At 44.4% G+C, this 23322-nt stretch overlaps 1 protein-coding gene across 4 annotated transcripts; it reads left to right on the top strand.

Moving 5' to 3' along the window:
* The first annotated feature begins 341 nt into the window (after positions 1-341).
* Positions 342-13764, top strand: FAM111A (FAM111 trypsin like peptidase A). 4 transcript variants are annotated; one of them, XM_049646161.1, is made up of 6 exons: positions 342-831; positions 1714-1860; positions 3479-3502; positions 4899-4985; positions 5504-5658; positions 8218-13764. In XM_049646161.1, the coding sequence occupies exons 5-6, from the start codon at positions 5578-5580 to the stop codon at positions 9946-9948; spliced, it is 1812 nt and encodes a 603-aa protein (XP_049502118.1). In that variant the 5' UTR covers positions 342-831; positions 1714-1860; positions 3479-3502; positions 4899-4985; positions 5504-5577; the 3' UTR covers positions 9949-13764. The 4 variants fall into 4 exon arrangements, with proteins under 4 accessions (XP_049502118.1, XP_049502127.1, XP_049502138.1 ...); XM_049646170.1 differs by having other exon boundaries at positions 4896-4985; XM_049646181.1 differs by having other exon boundaries at positions 1714-2592.
* The last annotated feature ends 9558 nt before the right edge of the window (positions 13765-23322 follow it).

The raw sequence follows: 23322 nt of genomic DNA, 5'->3' as shown, positions 1-23322 counted from the left end.
ACTCCTGCATATATAGATGGATGGACGTTTAGAGAATTGATTTACAACAAAGTCGTTCACTCCAACTCCATTCGCAGCTTCTTCCTGACTGTCATAGTCTTGGGACCTGTCCCCTCTGCTGGGAATGCCAGAGCCGCCCAAGTCCCCCGCCTCTTCACCCACCAGCAGCTCGTCCAGCGCGCTGGAGCTTGTGACAAGCTGCAGAACCCTGGCTAGTGCCTCCGCCTCCACCCCCAACAGGATATGCAGGAGGGGACAGCTGTGCATCCGGAAGCCGCGTTTCCACCCACCCACTTCCACTGTGGGTTCCCTCGCACAGGCCTGGGGCCGCCTCAGTGGCTCGCGCCCAGGGTCCTGCCTCCCGCCCCGCGCCCTCTTAAGCCCCTCCTCCCCTCCCCAGGGAGTGTCTCCAGGATTTGGGGCTAGGGAAAGGAGGGGGATGAAGCCGGCAGTGACGGCAGTGAGGCAGATCTAGCTCACCGCGACTAGGAACGCTTACGGAGGGAGGGTGCGCAGACTCCCGCGCCCCAGACCCCTGCCGGGCTTGCGGACGCTCATTGGCCGCACATCGTTCACACACTTTCGCGCCCTCCACGGGGAGGCTAGAGCGCGACCAATAGGCTTCCGCAGTGAGAGACCTGCCGTCCAATGAGAGCAAAGGGACTCGGGACCTCTCGTTCATTGGCCAGAAGGGCAGAGACCACTTGCCCAGAGACCATTTTTGCCCCGAAGGCGGAATTCCTGGCTGGAGGCAAAGATCACCCCAAAGTCGCAAGTTCCTGTGAGTGACTGGTGACTGACGGCGGAATTTGGGACGAACTCTTTTATTCGGTGAGTCACCCCTTTGGTCATGGAGCTGATTTAGAGGTTTGAGAAAATTCACTGACAGGGACACGATACAGAAAAATTTCAGGCTGGGAAAGATGGGGCATAAAAAACCCATACAGCTGGATAGTATCATATCCTGAAAGGACTGAGGTTTGTCCCTGGAAACGTAAAAAAAAATAAAAAAAAAAATAAAAAAAAAAAAAAAGATGTGCATTTCTTCTGCAGTGCCCAAGGGGAGAGCATGTTCTAATTTTTAAAACTGATGTGTTTTATAAGACCCAACGTTAACGTTATGAAAATGTTTTCTAGTAAGTCCAGCCTCCCCGTGTCTGAATTCTGTGTGTAACAAACAAACCATGTCAAATGTGTTTTCCTGAGTGAGCTGAGCTGCTTTCCAGGGTAAAATATGTGACACATGGTGATTATGTTCTCCATCGTGTTCATCATTAAGAGCACTGAAGCCTTCTACATTCACATAGCTTGCCAACTACATTAGTATGATTTATCTACTGTTTTCATCAAAATAAATTTACTCTCCCAGCAACGTTTTGCCCAGGGACATGAAAGTTGCAAATATCTTTATTGTTTATTCCAGGAACTTCCTCAAAGACCCAAGCACTCTTCAGTTGAAATCATCAAAGTACAGTTGGCATCCCAAACCTTGAAAATCCTTGCCTTGTTACCCACCAATTCTAAACTGTCACCCAGTGCTTACTCTATCCTAACCAATTCCCCACATTAAAGACCTGATTTAAGCCAGACGTCAAAATCTCAATAAATAGCCCAACCTTGCTCTCCTCCTTCTGAAATGCTACCAAAGTTCTGTGAAGCTATTTCTTCCCAAAACCTCAAGAAGCAGTAAGCTTAGCTTTGTCTTATCAACAGGTAGTTCTGCTGAGATTTCTGGGAGCCAGCATTTGACATCTTTGGAAGCCCCAGCAAACACCTAGTCAGTTTCTGCTGCCACAACTCCGGATCCGTGCAGTCCTGAGGTCCCATTAACTTTCTCTCCGGCGCTCTCTGAACTCAAAGGTGAGAACAGCGGATCTTGCGTGAGGTTCAGCCCCAGCTTGCTTTTTGTTGAAGGCCCCCCAAGGGCTGAGTTTATTTTGTCCCTGGGAGTAAAGAAATCTTTTAAGGAATCCTCGTGATTATCTGGCCTAAACTTTATAAGGTCTACGCTTGAAAATCCGCCTTATTAACAATACAATTGGTCTCTAGCGCCGTCAGTTGTGGCTTTACTTGGGTCAGAGAAAAGTTCATAGGGAAGAGAATAGGCGCTGACTCCCCTAAGTCTGGCCCCTCCACTGGCAGTGGGGATGAAGTTCGGAAGGTTTCGTTACAGGCAGGAGGGACTGAGACAAACACGCTTTCTAATAGTTTATTCTGGAGGCCCCCACCCCCAACAGCCAGGCCCGCTTCCGGGGTGTCCAAAGAAGCGAAGACGCAGAGACGGCGGTGGAAAGAGGCGGGTGGAGGCAGAGGCAGAGGCTGTTAGAAGCCGGGCGGATATAAAAGAGGAAGGAACCCAGCAGTGGGCGGAGCAGCGGGTCGCGAAAGGCGGGAAAAGTTCTAGAACCTCAGCCCTGCCTCCCGCGGGTACAGCCCGCCGAGCTATCCCTGGCGCCCCTCCCCGGCGGGCTTCCAGCCGAAGCTCCTAGGCCTTGGTTTCCTCCAATAAGCACCGATCACGGAAGGGCGCTGGATTCGAGTGCCGAAGGCCTGCGGAGGGGCAGGAAAGCGGAAGCGCACGCGCGCCTGCGGGTCTGGGCGGGACACAGCCGCCCACGCGCCGAGCGCGGGGGAGGCTTTTATTTCCGTGGCGGCTGCTGGTCACTCCCTGTGCGGGAGGGGGCGGGGAGCGGGGTGGTGGCCTAGGGTCCCTCGAGACCCGATCGATCGCTCTTCTTGTCTGGCTCAGATCTGTGCACTTGCTCCAGGGTAAAGGGGGAGGGGGGAGGAGGAGTTCGTGAAGAGACAGAGGAGATGGGGAGGGGAGGAAGCTGGAGGAGAGGGGAGGAAGATGGGGCGAGCGAGGGAGAGCGAAAGAGAGAAACGAGTGCGGGAAGAATTCCAAGAGAGAGCCTCTGGGTGGGCAGGAGATGTCCCTGTCTTTCTTAATCACCTTACTGGAGGACATTGGGCAAGTCGTTCAGGTCAGCAGAGCCTTCTCCAACTCTAAGACCGGGCTGGAGTATGAGAGCTAGCTAACGACACTTCACATTTGCTGTAATATGGTTCCAGCTGGATACTGGAAATGATGTTGGGGGCAGGAGGTGGATATTGGGGTGTTTTCTTAACCTCTTGTGTCTTTCCCCTGTGAATGCTCCAGTTCACCCCCGTATAGTTCAAAAGTCACGTTTCTTTCTGTCCACTTTATATATATATATATATATATATATATATATATATATATATGCATGCACACATATGTATATAGATATATATATATTTTTTTCTTTTGGTCCATATATAATACTCACTGCTAAATCACCTGGGTCCTGTCTCAAAGTCTGCCAGTTGGGGTCATCCTCAACAGCACACTGAACCCCCAGATTCTCTTAACTATTGGGCAGTAAGTTCTTGCCTTCAAGGATCTTACAACATAGCCCCACTGCTCCATGATATGTATCTGTTTCTGTTTCCCCAGGTTCTCTGCAGTTTAAGAATTGTGGTAAGTATATTGATATTGATAATAGTGATAGTAGTAATATTTACTGGGCAGCCTGTTATGTTCCAGGAACTGTTCTAAAGGCTTTATATGAATTGTATTTTTTAATCTCCACAAGCAGAGAGACAGATTCCACCACTTCTCCCGTCTTAGAGATGTGGACAATGAGATAGACAGTGCTTAATTAGTAGGCCCAAGGTCATGCAGCTAGTAAGTGGTAACCAGATATTTGAATCCAGGTGGTCTTATAAAAACTAACATTGATGCAGCAACTTCATATTCTTTACCTCATTTAGAATTATGGCCTCGTTTTACAAATAGGAGAGTTAGGCTCAGAGACGCTGGAGTTTCCTGGGTAGCTCATTACCAGTAAAGAATGAAGCCCAGGCTCCTGCTCCACAGTGAAATGGTTAAGGGCACAGTCTTTGAGAACTTCCACTTGACAAGAAACAGACAGGCTAGAGCATAAGTTAAACAACGAGAAGGAACCCAGCTGAGCTGGCAGCACAGAGCCTGATGCTGGGCTGGAACCCACAAACCACAAGATCGTGACCTGAGCCAAAGTTGGACGTTTAACCAACTGAGCCACCCAGGCACCCTGGGTTTTATTTAAGTTTTTATTTTTAAGTAATCTCTACACCCAACATGGGGCTCGAACTTACGACCCCGAGATTGAGTTGCATGCTTTTCCGACTGAGCCGGCCAGGCACCCCAAGAGACACAATTAAAGACAGGCTTGTGTACCTCAGTTGGATCTTGGTCTAAACAAATCAGTATTGTAATTATACAAGAAAAAGTTCTTCATTTGTAGAGCTGGAAAGAGATAATTAGGGATAAAATGTCACGATGTATCTAAGTGTAAAATAATCTAGTAAAATAAAAAGATGATGCAAATTTGGCAAAAAATGAACAATCACTAGGCATATGAGATCATGACCTGAGCCCAAATCAAGAGTCAGACGCTTGACTTGAGCCCAAATCAATCATTATACTATTCTCTTTTTTTGTTGTCGTTCCTATTTGAAATGTTCGTAATCAAAAGTATGCTGGAGCTTTGTAACCTTGAGTAAATAGTTTAGTCTCTCCGGATGCTCAAGATTTTTATTCACAAAATAGAACTAAGAATGCCTATCTCACAGAGTTGGGAGAATTAAATGAGATCATTTATAAAGAGCTCTTAGGATAGGGCGTAGCATATCATGTGGAGACTCCATTCCTTCATTGGATCTTTATAAATGTGTCTGTATTGAGAGCTCACCACGTGCCGGCATCGTGGTACATGTTGGGATACTGAAAACAGAGGGCTTTTGCCCTCTATGGCTTTTGTTCTATTTACTACTAATGAAAATTGCACTGTTTTATTTACATTGTTCATTCTCTTCTGTGGGGTCATGAGAAGAAAGATAGAAGGAAAAATACCTCTTTAAACAAACAGACAAACAAAACCAACAGACGAGCAGCAACAAAACTTCCTGACTCTTCCCAGGTAAACTCTCATTCCAAGATTATTTTGTCTTTATGGTCCTTTTTCCATCCATTCCTCTGTAATTACACCATCCCTGTGCTACCCCCACCTTAAGTGGGGGCCAGATTTTGACATCAGTGGAACTAGAACATACTTCCGCATTCTCAAACTGCAGAACTACCCTTCTGTAAGGCATTTATACCTGCGTTTGAATTGCATCTCTGCCACGTAGCTCTAGGGCCTTGAGGGTCACCTGCCTGATCTGAGTTATACGTTCCTCATCTGCAAAAAGCAAATATACCTGCTTTGCACAGTATCTGGGGGGATTGGCAATTAGAGATAATTTTTGTAAAGTATTTAGTGTGGTATCTAACGTGCGGTGCTCTACAGAAGGGACCTTGTATTGTTGAGGTGATTATAGTCATTGGTAAAGGGTCTGTTGCTAGGTTAACATCTTTGAAGAGAGGGTGCTAGAGCCCACGGGGGAAGCGTGGGATGTGGGGTCCCTGTTAACATTATCCTCTATACAATGAACACAGCTCCGAAGACACAACTCTTGAACCTTTGGGAAACTAGTGTTTTGGCTGAACTGTCGATTCATCTTTAAGCCACCATGAGCCCTACAAAGCGCAGATCACAGAAGATCGCATTTGATGAAAAGCGTAATATGAAAATTGATTACTATTTTCATCAGGTATGTTTGTAAATACTATTTATGGAATATACCGATACGAGACACAGCTCTCCTTGACACTGGGTGCCATAGTTCTCTCTTCCAAGAAATTACCTCATGGTAGGTTGAGGATATTAAGTTAAAATCTTTCTTGGGGCACCTGGGTGGCTCAGTCGGTTAAGCATCTGACTTCAGCTCAGGTCATGATCTCATGGTTTGTGGGTTCGCGCCCCGTGTCCAGCTCTGTGCTGACAGCTCAGAGCCTGGAGCCTGCTTCGGATTCTGTGTCTCCTTCTCTCTCCCTGCCCCTGCCCTGCTCGTACTCTGTCTCTCTCTCTCTCTCAAAAGTAAATAAAACATTAAAAAATTTTGTTTAAATCTTTCTTATCCATTTGTTCTATTTTTTAGTTTTAGTATAGTTTTTTAAATTTTATTTATTTATTTTGAGAGAGAGTGAGCGAGGGAGGGACAGAGAGGTAGAGAGAGAGAATCCCAAGCCGGTTGTGCACCATTAGCCTGGAGCCTAATGTGGGGCTCAAACTCATGAACCCTGAGATCGTGACCTGAGCCCAAATCAAGAGTCAGACGCTTGACTTGAGCCCAAATCAAGAGTCAAATGCTCAACCTATTAAGCCACCCAGGCACCCCAGTTTTAATATAAATCTTGGCCATATCAAAGCAGCCTTTGGTAAAAACTATTGTAACACTTCCTGAACAACAACAACAAAAAGTACAATATCATGTATTATAGTCAACTATGGAATAAAAACATTAACACCATTTCATAGCATGAAACTATATGCTATCCCAAATATGGCTCATGTATTTGATCACAACAATAACCTACATTTATATTGTGCTTTCTGGTCTACAAAACAAATTTTAAAATAATGATCCTCCAGGCACCTGGGTGGCTCAGTTGAGCATCCCACTCTTGATTTCAGCTTAGGTCATGAACTCACAGTCATGAGTTCAAGCCCTGCATCGGGCTCCGTGCTAGGCCTGGAGCCTGCTTGAGATTCTTTCTCTCTCTCCCTTGCTCGCATGGTCTCTCTCTCTCTCAAAAAAAAAAAAAAAAAAGTAAAACATAATAATGCTTATCATAACCTTGTTAGGGAGGGAGGGAGGATTTTATTATGTTTATGGGGAGAGAGAAATGACTTCTTGCTTGAGACAGAAGTGGGGTGAAGACTTGGACTTACATTTATTGACATTAAGTCAGGGCTCTTTCTAATAACAGGGCTCTGTGATCATATCAAACCATCATATCCTATCCTGAGTCTGAAATGCTCCTTGAAATTATCAAGAAGAGAACTTTGAGAATTTGGGGATGCAACATAAAAGCTTTCATTTGTTTTCTTTTATCCTGGTTGTAGCTAGAATATCCAAATATCTAGGGAAGCCAAGACAAGCCTAGTTATGTTTCTTTTGGTTCTACTTCATGACAGAGTGAGCTAATAGCCACATACTACCCAGTTCCCTTTCTTAAATTTTTTATTTTATTTATTTATTTATTTATTTATTTTTATTTTTTATTTTTTTATTTTTGGGACAGAGAGAGACAGAGCATGAACGGGGGAGGGGCAGAGAGAGAGGGAGACACAGAATCGGAAACAGGCTCCAGGCTCCGAGCCATCAGCCCAGAGCCTGACGCGGGGCTCGAACTCACGGACCGCGAGATCGTGACCTGGCTGAAGTCGGACGCTTAACCGACTGTGCCACCCAGGCGCCCCTATTTATTTATTTTTTAAATGTTTCTTTTTGAGAGAGAAAAAAAGAGTGTGTGAGCTAGAGAGGGGCAGAGAGAGGGGGACAGAGGATCTGAAGCAGACTCAGTGCTGACAGCAGAATCCAGTGCAGGACTCGAATTCATGACCTGTGAAACCATGACTTGAGCCAAAGTCGGACACTTAACTGAGCCACCCAGATGCCCCTCTTTTTTATATTTTTAAAAAAATTTTTAAGTAGGCTCCACACCAACGCACAGCTCGACCTCAAAACTGTGAGATCAAGACCTGAGCTCAGATCAAGAGTTGGACACTTAACCAACTGAGCCACCCAGGCACCCCATTGTTCCCTCTTTGAAAATGTCTGTATCTGCCCAGGAATCTTTGGAAATCCATTACACTGTCCCCATAGGGTGTGTGACAAGGATGTTTCCGACAGGATGGGGCTGAAGAGATGGTCTTTGAGAGTTTGTATGTTATGTGGAGAGTAAAGTTATATTACCTTATGTTCCTTTTTTTTTTTTTTTCCTGATCCAGAATATTAGCAGCATCACGAAAGGAAAATGAAAGCTAACGCATTAATGTGCTGGTCATTGTGTTAGGTATTGTCACACATGACATTACATTGAATCTTTACAACAATCCTGCCATTGTCATTCCCATTATCAGTAAATGGCATTGCTGCCATATAAACTTGTGTCTGTTGACCCCTAGGCCCCGATGCATAGAACACGTATCGTTTAGATACAGAAATCAAATGCTCTTAATTTTTCATTAAATTTCTGCTATTTGATTAACCCTCCTTGTGTAAGGTTGTAATCAGAGTTTTAAAATATTTCACATTTATTTTTAGGTCAATAAAGAACAAGAGAGTCATTCCAGTATTTCTCCAATGAAGAGGGGCTCTAAAAAAGGTCCAAAAGATATAACTAACATCCAGGCACTAGGACCCAAAAACCAGACTGTGCCCCCCAACAAGACAATTTACATTACCTTGGCTGTAAACCCCAGGAAACACAAGCTCACACATAGTGAAGAGAAGAGCTTCTATGCGGCCCTCAACACTCTCAAGGCTGTCAAGGAGGAGATAGAAACTCAGCAGGGCAAAGAAATGCTGGCGGTTGGCAAAGAAGGAATTGAAGGGTACATAAATCTTGGAATGCCCCTCAGTTGTTTCCCCGAGAGCTGCCATGTACAAATCACATTTGTCCGAAGTAGAAGTAAGCAGAAAGAAGGGAACCAGGTATTTGGCCGGCATGAAAAGGCATCCGCTGACTGTGTCAAATTTTATATTCACGCAATCGGGAAGAGAAAGAAAAGGATCGTCAAACGCAGGCAGCTTCACAAAGAAGGGTGCAAACTCTGCGTCTATGCTTTCAGAGGAGAAACCATCAAGGATGCTCTGTGCAAGGACGGCAGGTTTCTCTCCTTTCTGGAGAAAGAGGATTGGAGGCTCATCAGAAACCTGGACTCCATTCTAGAAAGCACACAGACCGTGGACGACCTGGAAGGCAAGCTCTTTGAGGTTGAGGTAGAGAAAGGAATGAGCTCCAGGGCAGTAGCCGCTCAAAAGTCGGAATCAGAGAAAGGAAACACCAGTGTGCTGAGAGAAGAAATTGTGGATCAGTACCCCAGTTTGAAAAGAGAAAGCGAAAAAATCAGAGAAAACTTCAAGAAAGAAATGAAAAGTAAAAAGAGCAAAACCTCATTATTTAAATTACTTAAAGTAAAGTTTGGGAAAATGACGAGAAACTCCACCCCGATCAGAGTGCACAACTTTCTTTCTCTTGTCGGTAACTCAGTGGGGTACCTGTCATGGGACAACAATGGAAATAAGGGTTGTGCCACCTGCTATGTTTTCAAAGAGTTGTTCATTTTCACCTGTCGACACGTAGTAAGTGACTTTATGGGGGAAGGAATAGAGCCAAGTAAGTGGGCAGACATGATTGGTCAATGCGCAAGGGTGACATTTCGTTATAACAGCTTCCCTGAGAAAGATGAGAACTGCTTTTTCCTTGAACCGTGGTTTGAGATATCTGATGCCACCCTTGATTATGCTGTTCTGAAACTGAAGGCAAATGGACAACAAGTACCTTTGGGACTCTATAGTAGAATTGCTCGTGCACCACCTACCGGGTTGATATACATCATTGGCCATCCAAATGGAGAGGAAAAGTCTAGTGATGCTTGTACAGTGATCTCTCAGGGTCAGCGAAAAAAGAAATATGAGGAATATCTTCAGGCTGGAAAGGGAGAGGGTTGCAATTATGGGATGCAATACATCCATATGTGCACTCGAAGAACCTTCGAGGAAATAGCTCACAGCCCTGATGTGATTACCTATGACACCTCTTTTTACTTTGGGGCTTCTGGCTCCCCAGTGCTTGATTCAGAAGGTTCATTGGTGGCCATGCATACTGCTGGCTTCACTTGTGATAACGAAATTGGGTTATCATCTCATGTCATTGAATTTGGCTCTACTCTGGAATCCATCCTCCTTGATATTAAGGAAAAACACAGACAGTGGTATACAGAAGTATGCATAAGTCCGCAAGATGTAGAAATGGTGAGCGATGAGGATTGAGGATGGTGAGAATTAAGTTTGTTTACTAGCTTTAAGTTTGTTTAAGCTTTAACCACTTTTCTAAGCACGTGAAGACTAATCCTAACAGGTGGGCCATTATCCCTATTTTAAAGTCAAGTAACATGAACGACGATGAGATTATGACACTAACTCTAGTGTAACTGCTGTGGGGTTTTTCCCCCCATTTCTGTGTCTTCCTGTAAGTTCAGTTGCTTGAAGGAAGGACATTCATTATGAGTGTTCATCTCATTATCCCCAGTGTCTGGAAGAGGCAAGTAAGTGCTTAGAAAACGTGTGGGTCCGTCAGTAGCACAACTTAGGGCTACTGTTAATCTTAATTAAGGAACTAAATGCTTGATTGGAAATAATTTCAAACAAAATCTTTAGAATTTCCAAAATCCTCGTATTACTGCAACTCAGGATATATGTGTTCTGAAACTCACAGGGTAATATCCACTCTTTTTATAGGCTATTAGGGCAAAGAGACTATCTGAAAGATCATATTACTTTATTCGTATGCCCTTAGTTTTTACCTAATGACCTTTTTTGTTTTAGGATCGTATGTGTGTTGCATTTAGTTGTTATGTCTCCTAAGGCTCCTTCCTTGTGGCTGTTGCAGGTTCTCAGGCTTTGACCAGTGACCTTGACAGTTAGTAAGAGTACTGGTCAGGTATTTTTGTGGGATGTCCTTCTATTGGAATTTGTCTGGTAATTAGACTGTGGTTGTGGGGTTTGGAGAGTAAAACCAGTGGGGCAAAGTACTTTTTCACTATATTGTATCAAGGGTACATAGTATCCACCTGAGTTATGATTTGGTGTTGCCTTTGATACCCTGGCCAAGATAATGTTTATCAGGTTTCTCTACTGTAAATTTACTCCTTTCCCCTCCTTTCTATAATGTACTTTTTGGAAGGAAGTTTTATTCACAGCCCACACCTAAGGAGTGGGGCATCCTTCTTCTCTTCCTTATGTAGGGAACTCCTGGAGTCTCTACATAATTTATTCAGCATGGGAGATTTGCTTCTTCTTTCCTATTTATTGTACCAGTGTGGACTCATAGATACATGTTGAGTTATAATCCAAATTACTTTGTTGTATTTCTCAGATTGTTCCTGCTTTGGTCATTGGGAGCACTTTCATTTGGCTCTGGTGCCCTCTTTGACATATTCCCAAGAGTGTGTTGTGTTTGTTTCCTGGTTTTTCTAAGCACTTTCTTATGTTGTGGTCCTACGAGATGCTCTAGGCTCCTCTTGTGTATTACCTGACCCAGTTGCATCATCAGCCATTTCTAGGAGCCTTTGGTTACTTTTATTGGAGAAGTGTATTTGAAATCAACATCTGGGCACTAGGTATGCTTTTGCGAGTGGGGTATTATTTCTTCTACGCCCGCTCAGCAGACAAAGCAAAGGAATACGTGTGTGTATTAACTCCTGTATAGTCAGCCTCCCCAGCTTATTCTTGGTTTCACTTTCTGGGGCTTCAGTTACCTGGGGTCAACGGCAGTCAAGAAGCCAATGATCTTCCTTCTGACTTATTGCCAGAAGGTCAATGGTAGCCTAATGCTGCATCACAATGCCTATGCCATCCACCTCCCTTCGTCTCGTCAGGTAGGCACTTTACATCATCATAACGAGAAGAGGGAAGAGTACAGTACAATAAGGTATTTTGAAAGGTAGACAATATTTACATAGCTTTTATTATAGTACATTATTATAATTGTTCTATTTTATTATCAGTTATTGTTAATCTCTTACTGTGCCTAATTTATAAATTAAACTTTATCATAGGTAGGTGTGTACAGGAAAAAGCTTACCTATATAGGGTTTGGTACCGTCCCCTAGGGGATCGTGGGATATATACCCTGCAGATGAGGGGTGGGAGGAACCACTGCATATATGCATATCTACAAACATTTCTTTAAAAAAATTTTTTTTAATGTTTATTCATTTTTGAGAGAAAGAGACAGAGTATGAGTTGGGGAGGGACACAGAGAGAGAAGGAGACACAGAATCTGAAGCAGGCTCCAGGCTCTGAGTTGTCAGCACAGAGCCCGATGTGGGGCTCGAACTCATGCCCTGTGAGATCATGACCTGAGCCAAAGTCAGATGCTCAACCAACTGAGCCCCCCAGGTGCCTTTCTACAAACATTTCTATATGTAACTGCCTGTATGTGCAGTAAGTTAAACATTCTTACCGATGTCTCCAACTCCAGTACCACTTGGATCATTTTTGCCTCCTGCCTTGGTCATCTATGAAGTCCTAGTCCAACAGTGAGAAACGTGGCTCCTACCATCCCCCACCCATTTACTTAATTGCTTAATTCAGTTTTCATGCATAGCAGTATCAGAGTTGTTCACCTGCAGCAGGACAGGAAAAAATGAGTACAGTGTGTGTTTAGTCTTACAGACTCACTTCCAAAGTTCCTGGGGTCAGCACCTTTCCTGCCACGCCCTTCAGTGAGGTGTTTTTGTACATTTGTAGTGCAGTTAGATTCTCTTGTCAAAGTCTCCATTCTTTCCTTTCATCTCTCAACCTAAGTGACTTTTAAAATTTGCATACATTAAGGTTCACTCTTCATGCTGTATGTTCTGTGGGTCTTAACAAGTGCATAATGTCATGTATCCAGCATTATGATATTATACGGAATCATTTTAGCAGCCTAAAAGTCCCCTCTGCTTCAGCTGCTCAACCCTGCCACTCCCCTGAACCAGTGGTGATCACTGATCCTTTTACTGTCTTTATAGTTTTGCCTTTGCCAGAATGTCACTTAAGTGGAATCAGATAGTATGTAGCCTTTTCAGCTTGACTTCTTGCACTGAACAATATTCCACTAAGGTTCGTCTGCATCTTTTCGTGGCTTGATAGCTCATTTATTTTTTTTGCCACTGGATAATATTCTGTTCTATGGATATACCACAGTTTGTGTATTCATTCACCTTTTGAAAGATATCTTTTGCTTCAGTGTTTGGTGTATATGAATAAAGCTGCTATAAGTATTTGTGTACAGATGTTTGTGTGAACATAAGTTCTCAACTCCATTGGGTAAATACTTCAGAGTGTGATTGCTGGACTGTATGGTAAAATTATGTTTAACTTTGTAAGTATCTGCCAAACTATCTTCCAATGTGGCCGGACCGTTTGGCATTCCCACCAGCAGTGAATGCAAGTTCACATCACTTCACATCCTCACTAGCATTTTGTGTTACCAGTTTTTTTTAATTAAAAAAAAAATTAGTGTTTATTTTTGAGAGAGAGAGAGACAGCAAGAGTGGGGGAGGGGCACAGAGAGGAGACACAGAATCCCAAGCAGGCTCCAGGCTGCACAGAGCCCCACGCAGTGCTGGAACTCCCCAACCGTGAGATCATGAGATCATTACCTGAGCCAAAGTTGGATGCCTAACCAACTGAGCTACCCAGGTGCCCCTGTATGTACCTTTAGTATCAGTCTAGATTCTGTCAGCAGAATAATGCCACTGAATTATCCTCATAGTACTTATGAGCTCTGAACTTCTGAAATTGAGAGAGGAGACCAGAAACATAGGGAAATATGAACCAGGACTCTTTTGTGGGAAGAAATATATTGATATTTAAGTGACATCACAGAAAAAGAAGCTGGAGTGGCTTGAACTGTGTTTCCCAAAAAGATATGTCCAACTCCTAACTGCTGGTAACTTTAGGATCTCTAGGTGAGACCATCCTGGATTTAGGGTGGACTGGAAAACCAATGAGGTCCATATAAGGGAAAGGAGAGAGAGGTTTCATGTACACCAGAAAGAAGGCTGTGTGGGGCAAAAAAGGAGGAGCAGGAGGTGGAGGAGAAGAAGGAAAGGAAGACGTGCTGATCTGAAAAGCCCCGGATGGGACAGTTGGGGTGGTGGGCCAAAGGAATGAGGGGAAAGAAGCATCAAGCCGATCAGTTTCCCTCCAGGCTGCAGCCCATTTCAGAGCCCTGTCTCTTTTGCCGTCACCTCCCTCACTCCTTACCCAGCAGGGGCCGACTTTGTCACGTGTTTGCCAGCCCCCAGGTCTCTCCGGTTCCTTCACTGCGTCCACTCAACCCCCGGACTCTGTCCAGGATGCTCACTGCAACTAGCTTCGGGAACAACTAACACATTAAAAGTTTATTTGGTCCACCCAAATCACCGGCAGCTACTGAAAACAAATTTAGAAGCATATAGTGACTCTCCTCTCCCTCCTCACCCCTGATGCTTTTCCTCTCTACCAAAACCTCAGCTGATTTTGGAGAAATCATTGGAGATGGAGCTGAGCTCACCCTGCCCCCAAGGGGGACCAAAGTCCATATACACGTGTGTGAATCCGGGAGGGAGCACCCAAATTTATGGCCCTGTTGAACTCAGGTGCCCAAATCACCAAACTACCCTGTCCCAGAAGAGGAAAAGGTTCTGGGCACAGGAGTGATTAAAGGCCCCAAGGACTGATTGGTGGAGCTCAGGCAGCTTGCGTAGGGGCAGAAAGTGGTCCCTGGGCCTTGATGCTCATCAGGCACTGAGAGGTACAGGGAGAGGACCTAGCTCCAGGGTTTAGGTGCTGACTTTGGTGTGAGAAGAAAGAAGGGAAAAAGACTGACAGCTGTTCGTTCTCTCCTCCTTCCCCATCCTCCCTAGCCTGACCCCCGATCACCACCCTGAGCTTCCCTGGGCTCCTGGATGGAACCTTTGCTTTTCATTGCACTTGTGTGGGAAGAAAGGCACTCTAATTCAAGTAATGGGGTTTAGGCAAGATTGAGGTGGGGAAGGAAAGCTGAAGTGATCCTGTGGATGGTTACTTTGGGTGGATTCAATGATTGCTGTTGTAGAGTTGATATGTTGTGGAATGATGGACTTCCCATCTCCGAAGTGCCACGGAAGATTCTCCTGTTAAGGAACTGCTTCGTGTTGGACATATAGCCTGTCCCCAAGCCACTTCCCTGTCCCCTCCGAATATTCCAGCAAAAATAATATAAAACTTCCAAAGAAGAAAAGAAAATCCCAATTTGGGTTAAAAACAGGCAACTGGAGCATTCAGAAAAGCCACTTCCTGATACAACGTCGCCACCTGCTGGACGCAGCCACTAGCGCACCCCTTCTAAACAAAGGCTGCCATTGACCTGTTGCTAAACCAACCTGTGTGGAAACTGACCTCAGGAGTCAGGAGGTCTTTTTCATCTGGCATCTCCTTTTTAAGGCAGTTCCACTCAGACTCATTTACTAACAAAGGAAGGATCCAAAGGCCTTGGAAGTCAAATACTAATGGTATGTATATTCAGGAGCTTAGCCGGCCTGGCTTAGGCATCATCCTTGCATTTTACATGAAAAAGTAGAAATTGCATTATCACCTATGTATCACCTGGATTTTATTGTTTTCCTCCAGGGGGTCTCCCTAGCTTCTGACAGAATGCAATCAGATCATCTAAACGTGGTCAGGGACAAAAGTGACTGCAGACCGAGTCACAGAAGGCTGTCTACCTCTGGTGTGCACCACTTCCAGAACGTTCTCCGAGTGTCCCAGCCAGCAGCTAGGGATGTTTACTAGTGCTGTGTCCCGTATCAAATCCTGAAGTCCAACTTGTACCTCATCAGCACTATAAGTTTTTAGAGAACCCTGTCCCCATTTTTCATTGATGTATAGGGGGCATGAAAATAAATTAGTGTGTGGGGACCCTGGGTGGCTCGGTCGGTTGAGCGGCTGACTCTTGAATTCGGCTCAGGTCATGATCCCAGGGTGGTGGGATCCAGCCCGCGTTGGGCTCCACACTGAACATGGAGCCTGCTTAGGATTCTCTCTTTCTTTCCCTCTGCCCCTCTTCCCAGGTCGTGCTCCCTCCCTCTCTCTCTCTCTCAAATAAAAAAAAAATTAAATAAGTAAGTAAATAAATAAATAAATGTGACCCTTAAGGATCTGAAGAATATAGAAATAAAGGCCTTTATCATACATACGTTTAATTTATCAGTTGACCCCTGTGGGAAGCTAGTGAGTCTGAAGGACAGCAGTTGACAGCTGCCAAGTCAAACCGAGTGAGTGGTAGGCACCACAGTGCCACATGTGGTATCTTTGCCAGAGTAAATCAGCACTGCCCCAAGAACATGGTATTCGGCCATTGACTGGATTAATGTGCTCTTTTGTGCCACTATCAGAAAAGGGCATCATAAGCCGTTCAACTCACATGGACTAGACAATGGCATGTTTTTTCAGTTTTGCCCCAGACTATATTAGCACTCTGTTTGATACAATATAGATAGGAAAAGTCTGGACTATTTGTGTGTCCTGCTGACCATCACATCAATCCACTCTGTCAATGACATCATGCTAATCAGGCCAGAGGAGCGACAAGTAGCCAACGGAGATCGACTCTATGAAGAATCAGCAGCCCACTAAATCAGGGATGTGCCAGGACATCTCACCCAAAGTAAGAGATAAACTGTTGAATCCTGTGTGCCTCACTATGAAGAAGGAGATACACTGCCTCTTTGGTTTCTGAAGGTAGCATAGTCCATACCTGGGTATACTGCTTTAGCCCATTTATAGGGTGACAGGTGCCGGCTTTAAATCAGGCTCAGATTACAAAAAGGTTCTGCAGGGGCTCCTGGCTGGCTCATTCAGTAGAGTGTATGACTCTTGATCTTGGGGTTGTGGGTTCAAGCCCCACGTTGGATGTAGAGATTACTTTAAAAAAAATAAATAAGGTGGCTTGGTCGGTTAAGTGCCCCGACTCTTGGTTTCAGCTCAAGTCATGATCTCAGGGTTTGTGAGTTTGAGCCCTCAAAGTTTGATCCCCTGCGTCGGGATCCTTACTGACAGCATGGAGTCTGCTTAGGATTCTCTCTCTCCTTCTCAGTCTGTCCCTCCCCTGCTCTTGCTCTCATGTGCTCTCTAAATAAATAAATAAATAGATAGATAGATAGATAAATAAATAAATAAAGGTTCTGTAGACTCTGGTTATGGAAAAACGAAACAAAAGCAAACAAAGGAAAACAGTGCTGTCACTTGGATGGTGCATCCTCCTGGCTGACTCTATATCACAAGTGTCAGATGAGGGCAAAGATACCATGTGGAGTCGGAGTGCCTGGACGGTTCAATCGGTTAGCCATCCAGCTCTTGATATCAGCTCAGGTCGTGACCTCACGGTCATGGGATCGACCACGCTCAGCGTGGAGCCTACCTAGGATTCTTTCTCTCCCTCTCCCTCTGCCCCTCCCCCACTCTTACTCGAATGCACTCTCTCTCTAAATAAATAATTAAACACTTTTTAAAAAGATACCATGTAACTTAACAGAAACCCATGGAGGAGGGGAAGGAAAAAAAAAAAAAAAAAAGAGAGGTCAGAGTGGGAGAGAGCCAAAGCATAAGAGACTCTTAAAAACTGAGAACAAACTGAGGGTTGATGCGGGGTGGGAGGGAGGGGAGGTGGGTGATGGGTATTGAGGAGGGCACCTTTTGGGATGAGCACTGGCTGTTGTAGGGAAACCAATTTGACAATAAATTTCATATATTGAAAAAAAAATAAAAAATAAAAAAAATAAATAAAAAGATACCATGTGGCGTTTATGGCAAACCCAAGTGGGAGAATCACAATGCAGACTCCTGGGGTTCTGAAGCCATATCATGCCATGTGCAGTGCAAAATCGTATGCCTTTTGCATAGCAAATCCTGGTGTGTTACTGGCCCCCATTAACGATGGAACACCCGATCTTGAGATATCAGGTGACCATGCATCCAGAAAACTGCCCATTATGTGGTGGGTTCTCTCAGATTTCTGAAGTCACAATGTCGGCTGCAACCAAACACTGTCTCTTATAAGACACTGTCTCTTATAGAAGTGATGCACCCAGGACTGAGTATGAGCAGGACAAAAGATCACGAGTGAGTCACATGGACAATGTGGACAGCATCCGTACAGAGACATCCACATTTTAATTCCTGGACCCTGTGAGTATGTTAAATTACATGGCAAAGGGCAAAGGTGGGCCATCTCTAATTGGCCATTTTAGCTTCTGAGCTCCCTGTTGGCCAAAACTGTTACAGGGCACAAGTTCAGGAGGTCTCAAAGACTGCCTTCAGGTTCAGTAATTTTATAAAAGATTCACAGAAGTCAGAAAACTTATGTTCATGGTTTTGGTTTCTTACAGTGAAAAAAAATACAGATTAAAATCAGCAGAGGGGATTTATTCTAGGCATCCAAGGCTGATTCAACCTTAAAAAATTATTTGATATAATTTATTGATGTAAGGACACATGAGCAGGGTAAAGAATAAAAGTGACATGATTATATCAACAGATGCAGAAAAAGCATTCGACAAATTCCAACACCCACTTATAAAAACTCTCAGCAAACTAGGAATAGAGGAGAACTTCCGCAGGTTGATAAAGAACATCTACAAAACCTACAGCTAATATCATACTTCATGGTGAGAAACTGGATGCTTCCCCGCTAGGATCAGAAACAAGGCAAGGATGTCTGCTCTCACCTATTTATTATCATAATGAAAATCCTAGCTAATGCAATTTGACAAAAAAAAAAAAAAAAAAAAAAGGTGCAAAAGTGATACTAATTAAGAAGAAAGATATAACATTATCTTTATTCACAGATGACATGATTATCTATGTACTATGTGTAAAATTCCAAAGAATCAACAACAGCAAACCTCCTGGAAGGAATAAGAAATTGTAACAGGTTGCAAGGCACACAGTTACTATACAGAAGTCAACTGCTTTCTTATCTTATACAAATTGAAATTTGAAATTTAAAACATAATACTGTTCACTAATAAACTGGAGAATTCTACCAAATATTTAAAGAAGAATTAACATCAATACTACAAAATATTTTCTGGAAAATAAGAGAGAGTTCATTTCATAAAGCTAGTATTATTTTGATACCAAAACCATATAAAGATAGTAGAGAGAGAGAGAGAAGTACAAACCAATATCTTTCATAATTTTATACCTCCAAAGCCTCAAACTATTAACAATTAGAATCCAGCAATATTTTTAAAAATTACTCCTGATGACTCAGTGGAGTTTATTTCAGGGATATAAATCTGGTTCATTATTTGAAAATCAATCAATGCAATCTTCCATATTAACAGACTAAGGAAGACAAATCACATGATCATACCAATTGATGCAGAAAAAGCATTTGGTAAAAATAAATGTTCATGACAAAAAAAGTCTCAGAAAATTAGGAATAGAAGAACTTGGTAAATAACATTTGAAATAAGCAACTATAGCTGATACATTTAATGATGAAAGACTAAATGCTATCTCCCTATGATCAGGAACAAGGCAAGAATGCCCATTCTCCCTACCATATTCAACACAGCACTGGAAATTCTAAGAATTATTCTATGGCAAGAAAGGGAAATAAAAAGCATAAAGATCAGAAAGGAGGAAGGGCACCTGGGTGGCTCAGTCAGTTAAGCATCTGGCTTCAGCTCAGGTCATAATCTCTTGGTGAATTCAAGCCCCCTGTCAGGCTCTGTGCAGACAGTTCGGAGCTGGAAGCCTGCTTTGGATTCTGTGTCTCCCTCCTCTCTGCCCCTCGCTCACTCACACTCTGTCTCTCAAAATAAATAAACATGAAAAAAAAAGTTTTAAAGAATAAAAAAAAAAAAAAGGATATATAGATGCCAAAAAACCCTAAACGTATGACCTTACAATTGTACTCCTGGGCATTTATCACAAAGAAAAGGAAACTTTACATTCATGCAAAAACTGGTATATGAATGCTCACAGCAGCTATATTTGTAAAAGCCCAAACTAGAAACAACTCTATGTCCTGCAGTGGGTGGGCAATACAGTACATTTGTACTGTGGAATACAAGGAACAAACTCTTGGTATACACAACAACCTGGATGAATCTTTAGAGAATCACACTGAGTAGAAAAAGCTAGTCCCCAAAGGTTACGTAGTCTATGATTCCATTTATATAACATTCCTGAAATGACAAAATTATAGATATGGAGAATCTATTAGTGATTTCTAGGGGTTAAGGAGAGGATGGGAGGGGAAGGATCGGTTATGGCTATAAAAGGACCACATCGTGGAACCTGTGGTAATAGAAATGTGTGTTGTTTACAGTTGTATACAAAGTGTATCTTGTATGATATATGATACAGTGCTGTTGTATCAATAAAGGAGCAGAATCACAATTATTCCTTATTTTGACTGTGTTAATGTCAGTAGTGATACTGTACAATACTTTTGCAAGTATAGTTTTATAAGCTGTTACCATTGGGAAACATGGGGGAAAGGGTACAGGAGATCTCTCTGGATTCTTACAACTACCTGTGAACCTACAATTATTTAAAAATAAAAAACGTAATTTAAAGAGAAGGCGATGCAGCTTCTGTCTGACTCTTTCTGTTGGGTCACACGCATTTGGAACCGAACCTCCATGCTGTGAAGAAGCCAATCAGCAACCTAGTCCACTTGTAGGTGCGTGGGCGGATAGCCCTACCTGAGTTCCCAGCTGACAGCCAGCATCAAACGCTAGAGAAGTGAATGAACAAGCCTGCACGTGATTTCAGCCCCCAGCCATCCTTCACCCTCCCGGAGCAGACACTAGCTGTCCTCATCGAGCCTTTGCCAAGCTGCAGATTCACGTGCAACATAAATCCTTGTTGCCGTTTTCAGCCACTAATTTTAGGATGTTTGATACAGAGCAATAGGTAACTGGAAAAAAGAACGACTTTGCCTCTGAACATGCCACAGACAAGGAGTATGTCTTTTCCCTTGAACCTTTGTGTCAAGTGATGATGGCATTTTTTTTTTTTTTGAAGTATCATCAAATTAAACCTTTGAACAATTCAGACTGGCTTCACCCAATCAGTCTCAATTGGTGAGGTTTTATTATACCTGCCATCTTCCAAATCACAAATTAGGCACCTCACTTGGTTAGAGATTATTATGCCACTTATGGGTGTAGCTTATCAAAAATACACAACTGTAATTGATTACTAACGTCAACTGATCTATATCTTGGCTTCCTCTTACACATGAATCAGGCTACGTACAAACCCTCTCTTATGTCATCAGGCATTTTTTGTCCTGTTGTACAGACACAAGAAGACCAGATACAGGATCAAGCTGGACATAGGTAAGAGCAAGTGTCTTCCTACTTCCTATTCATCTTTCAAACAACCTTTCATCTTTCAAACGGCCGGTCTAACATTTGGTGATAGCCCTCTTCTCTGGTTTGGGCTTTTTCCACTTGAGAATGCCTGGTTGGGCTGGTCAGGTGCTGTTTTCTCCCCGGTACTTTCAGCATTCTCTTAAATCATTACTGACAGTTTCTGGATCCATACTTACCCAGACCACAAGGAAGTTTCCAGGGTCTTCGAACTCTTGGTCTTATGATTGGAAATAAAAATAGCTCAACAAAGCTTTAGGTTCCTCTTACTTCACCTCTGCTTTTGTTCTTCCAGAACACCCTATCCTCGTGTTCTCCCCCTTCCCTTCTTTCACATTGAGGCACTTTTATTTATTTATTTATTTATTTATTTATTTGCCACATACCTTGATTCTTACTATACTACCCCTTGTCACATAACATGTATGATGGAATAGGCTTTTTTTCTTTGTCTTTTTCTTTTCTTTCTTTCTTTCTTTCTTTTTTTTTTTTTTAGTCCAACTAAGTTTTGAATACCAGTTTCCCTTCTGGCTATATAGGTAAACTGGGTCAAAATCCTCAAATGTCCTAAGTCTCATTTGTAAAATGGGAATACAATGGCTCATGGTAGGATAAATTGAGATATCCTTTACTCCTTTCTCTTTCGTCCTTGAAACCCTGAAATTTGATGTCTTAATGAAGGTGTTGACTGAGTTGGATTGGGAGAGTGGCCTTAGGGAGAGACTAACCGGATCTCCAGAAGTCATCCTAGGGAGATTTTGGCGCGGGGGCATCATCAAGAGTGAAGCTCAGAGGCAGCCATCCTAGAGCTTTTTGGAGGCTGGACGAAGAACATATACGATTGTTTTTCCTTTTGCTTCTTATCTAGAACCCTGTGAACAGGGAGACGAGGGAAGAAGGATGAAGAAGAAATGGAAAATGCTAACGATAGAACAGGTGGCTGTAATTCAAGAGGGAGCAAGAGAGGGAAAGCAAATCTTCCGAAACAAAAGACAAAGTTCATGACTTTATGAAAGAAAATGGTTGTTTCAAAGAGATTCATAATCCCAGCCCCTAACACAAACTGTTTTTATTTCTGTATCGTATCCTGGATCTTCCTGATCATATGAATTCATGTATGCGGTCGCCAGCCACCTCAGCAAAACGAAGTTTGCGTTCTCTGGCAAAATTACCGTGAAATCCTGATGTTAATCTGCCCTTCTAGGTTATTTTTCATATTAACGAGCGATGACGAAAATAGCCAAGTCTAGCTCGTGTCTGTCCTACTCTCCCAATATTTTGGTCACAGAAACCCTGCAGAATAACTCAATTTAGCCTGTATCTCCCGGACTACAGTAACGTTGAAGCAGACCAGAAAAAAAACACATTTGCCCTCTAGGCGGACGATATAAACCCATCACCCTCCAAATCGCTGCAACCCTTTGCACCGGGTCTCAGGAGCAGAGGTTAGAGGCGAGCGGCCGTGCGTGGCCACTGACCCGCACGCGTCGCCCCGGGCCAGCAGGGGGCGTGTGAGCCGCGGGCGCCCCCCTCCGGGGCCCGGGCCGCCGGGGGCGTGGCTCCGCATCCTTGACGGACAGCTGAGGATGCGGGCGAAGATGAGGTAATAGGAGCCGGAGCAAGGAGGGCGTGGGGGTGCGGGCGCGCGAGTGTGTGCGAGTGTGTGAGTGTGAGTGCGTGCGCGAGCCGGAGACACCGCGTGTCTCGGCGCTGGCGCTGCGGACCCCGATCGCGCTGAATTGAACGCGGAGAGAAAGACCATTCCGTTTCTGGGAGGGAGGCTGCAAAGCGGCGGCGCGCGACAGCTGCGGTCCCGGGGCCGCGTCATGGCCGGCCGCTTTGGGGCGCCTGGGGACGCGGGAAACCCCCGCGGGCGCGCGTTTGCCTTAGCGCCCCGCTCGGGAGGGGCGCTCCATTCTGGAGGCGACTGAGCAGAGCCGCAGGGAGGGGGAGCTCTCGCCGCGGCGGCCACCGCGTCCGCGCGGCCGGAGGGTGGGCAGGGAGGGGCGCGCGGGGAGGGGAGCCCGGCGTGCCTTTCCGAGCGCGAGCGCGCGGCGAGCTCCCACCCCGCCGCCCGCAGAGCCCGAGGCGCAACTGGTGCGAGGGCCCGGGGCTCGCGTCGCCGCCAGCCCAGCTCGGGCCGCCGGGGCTCCGGCCGCGCGCCCGCCGGGGCTTCGCGAGGCGGGGGCCTGTCTGCGCAGGGCCGGGGCTTTGCATGAAGCCGCTCGACCCCACGGAGCGGCGG

This window comes from Panthera uncia, chromosome D1 (genome assembly GCF_023721935.1).
Source record: "Panthera uncia isolate 11264 chromosome D1, Puncia_PCG_1.0, whole genome shotgun sequence".
Taxonomy (NCBI): domain Eukaryota; kingdom Metazoa; phylum Chordata; class Mammalia; order Carnivora; family Felidae; genus Panthera; species Panthera uncia.
Note: the sequence above shows the minus strand (reverse complement) of the source record. Positions and strands in the feature narration are given on the sequence as shown.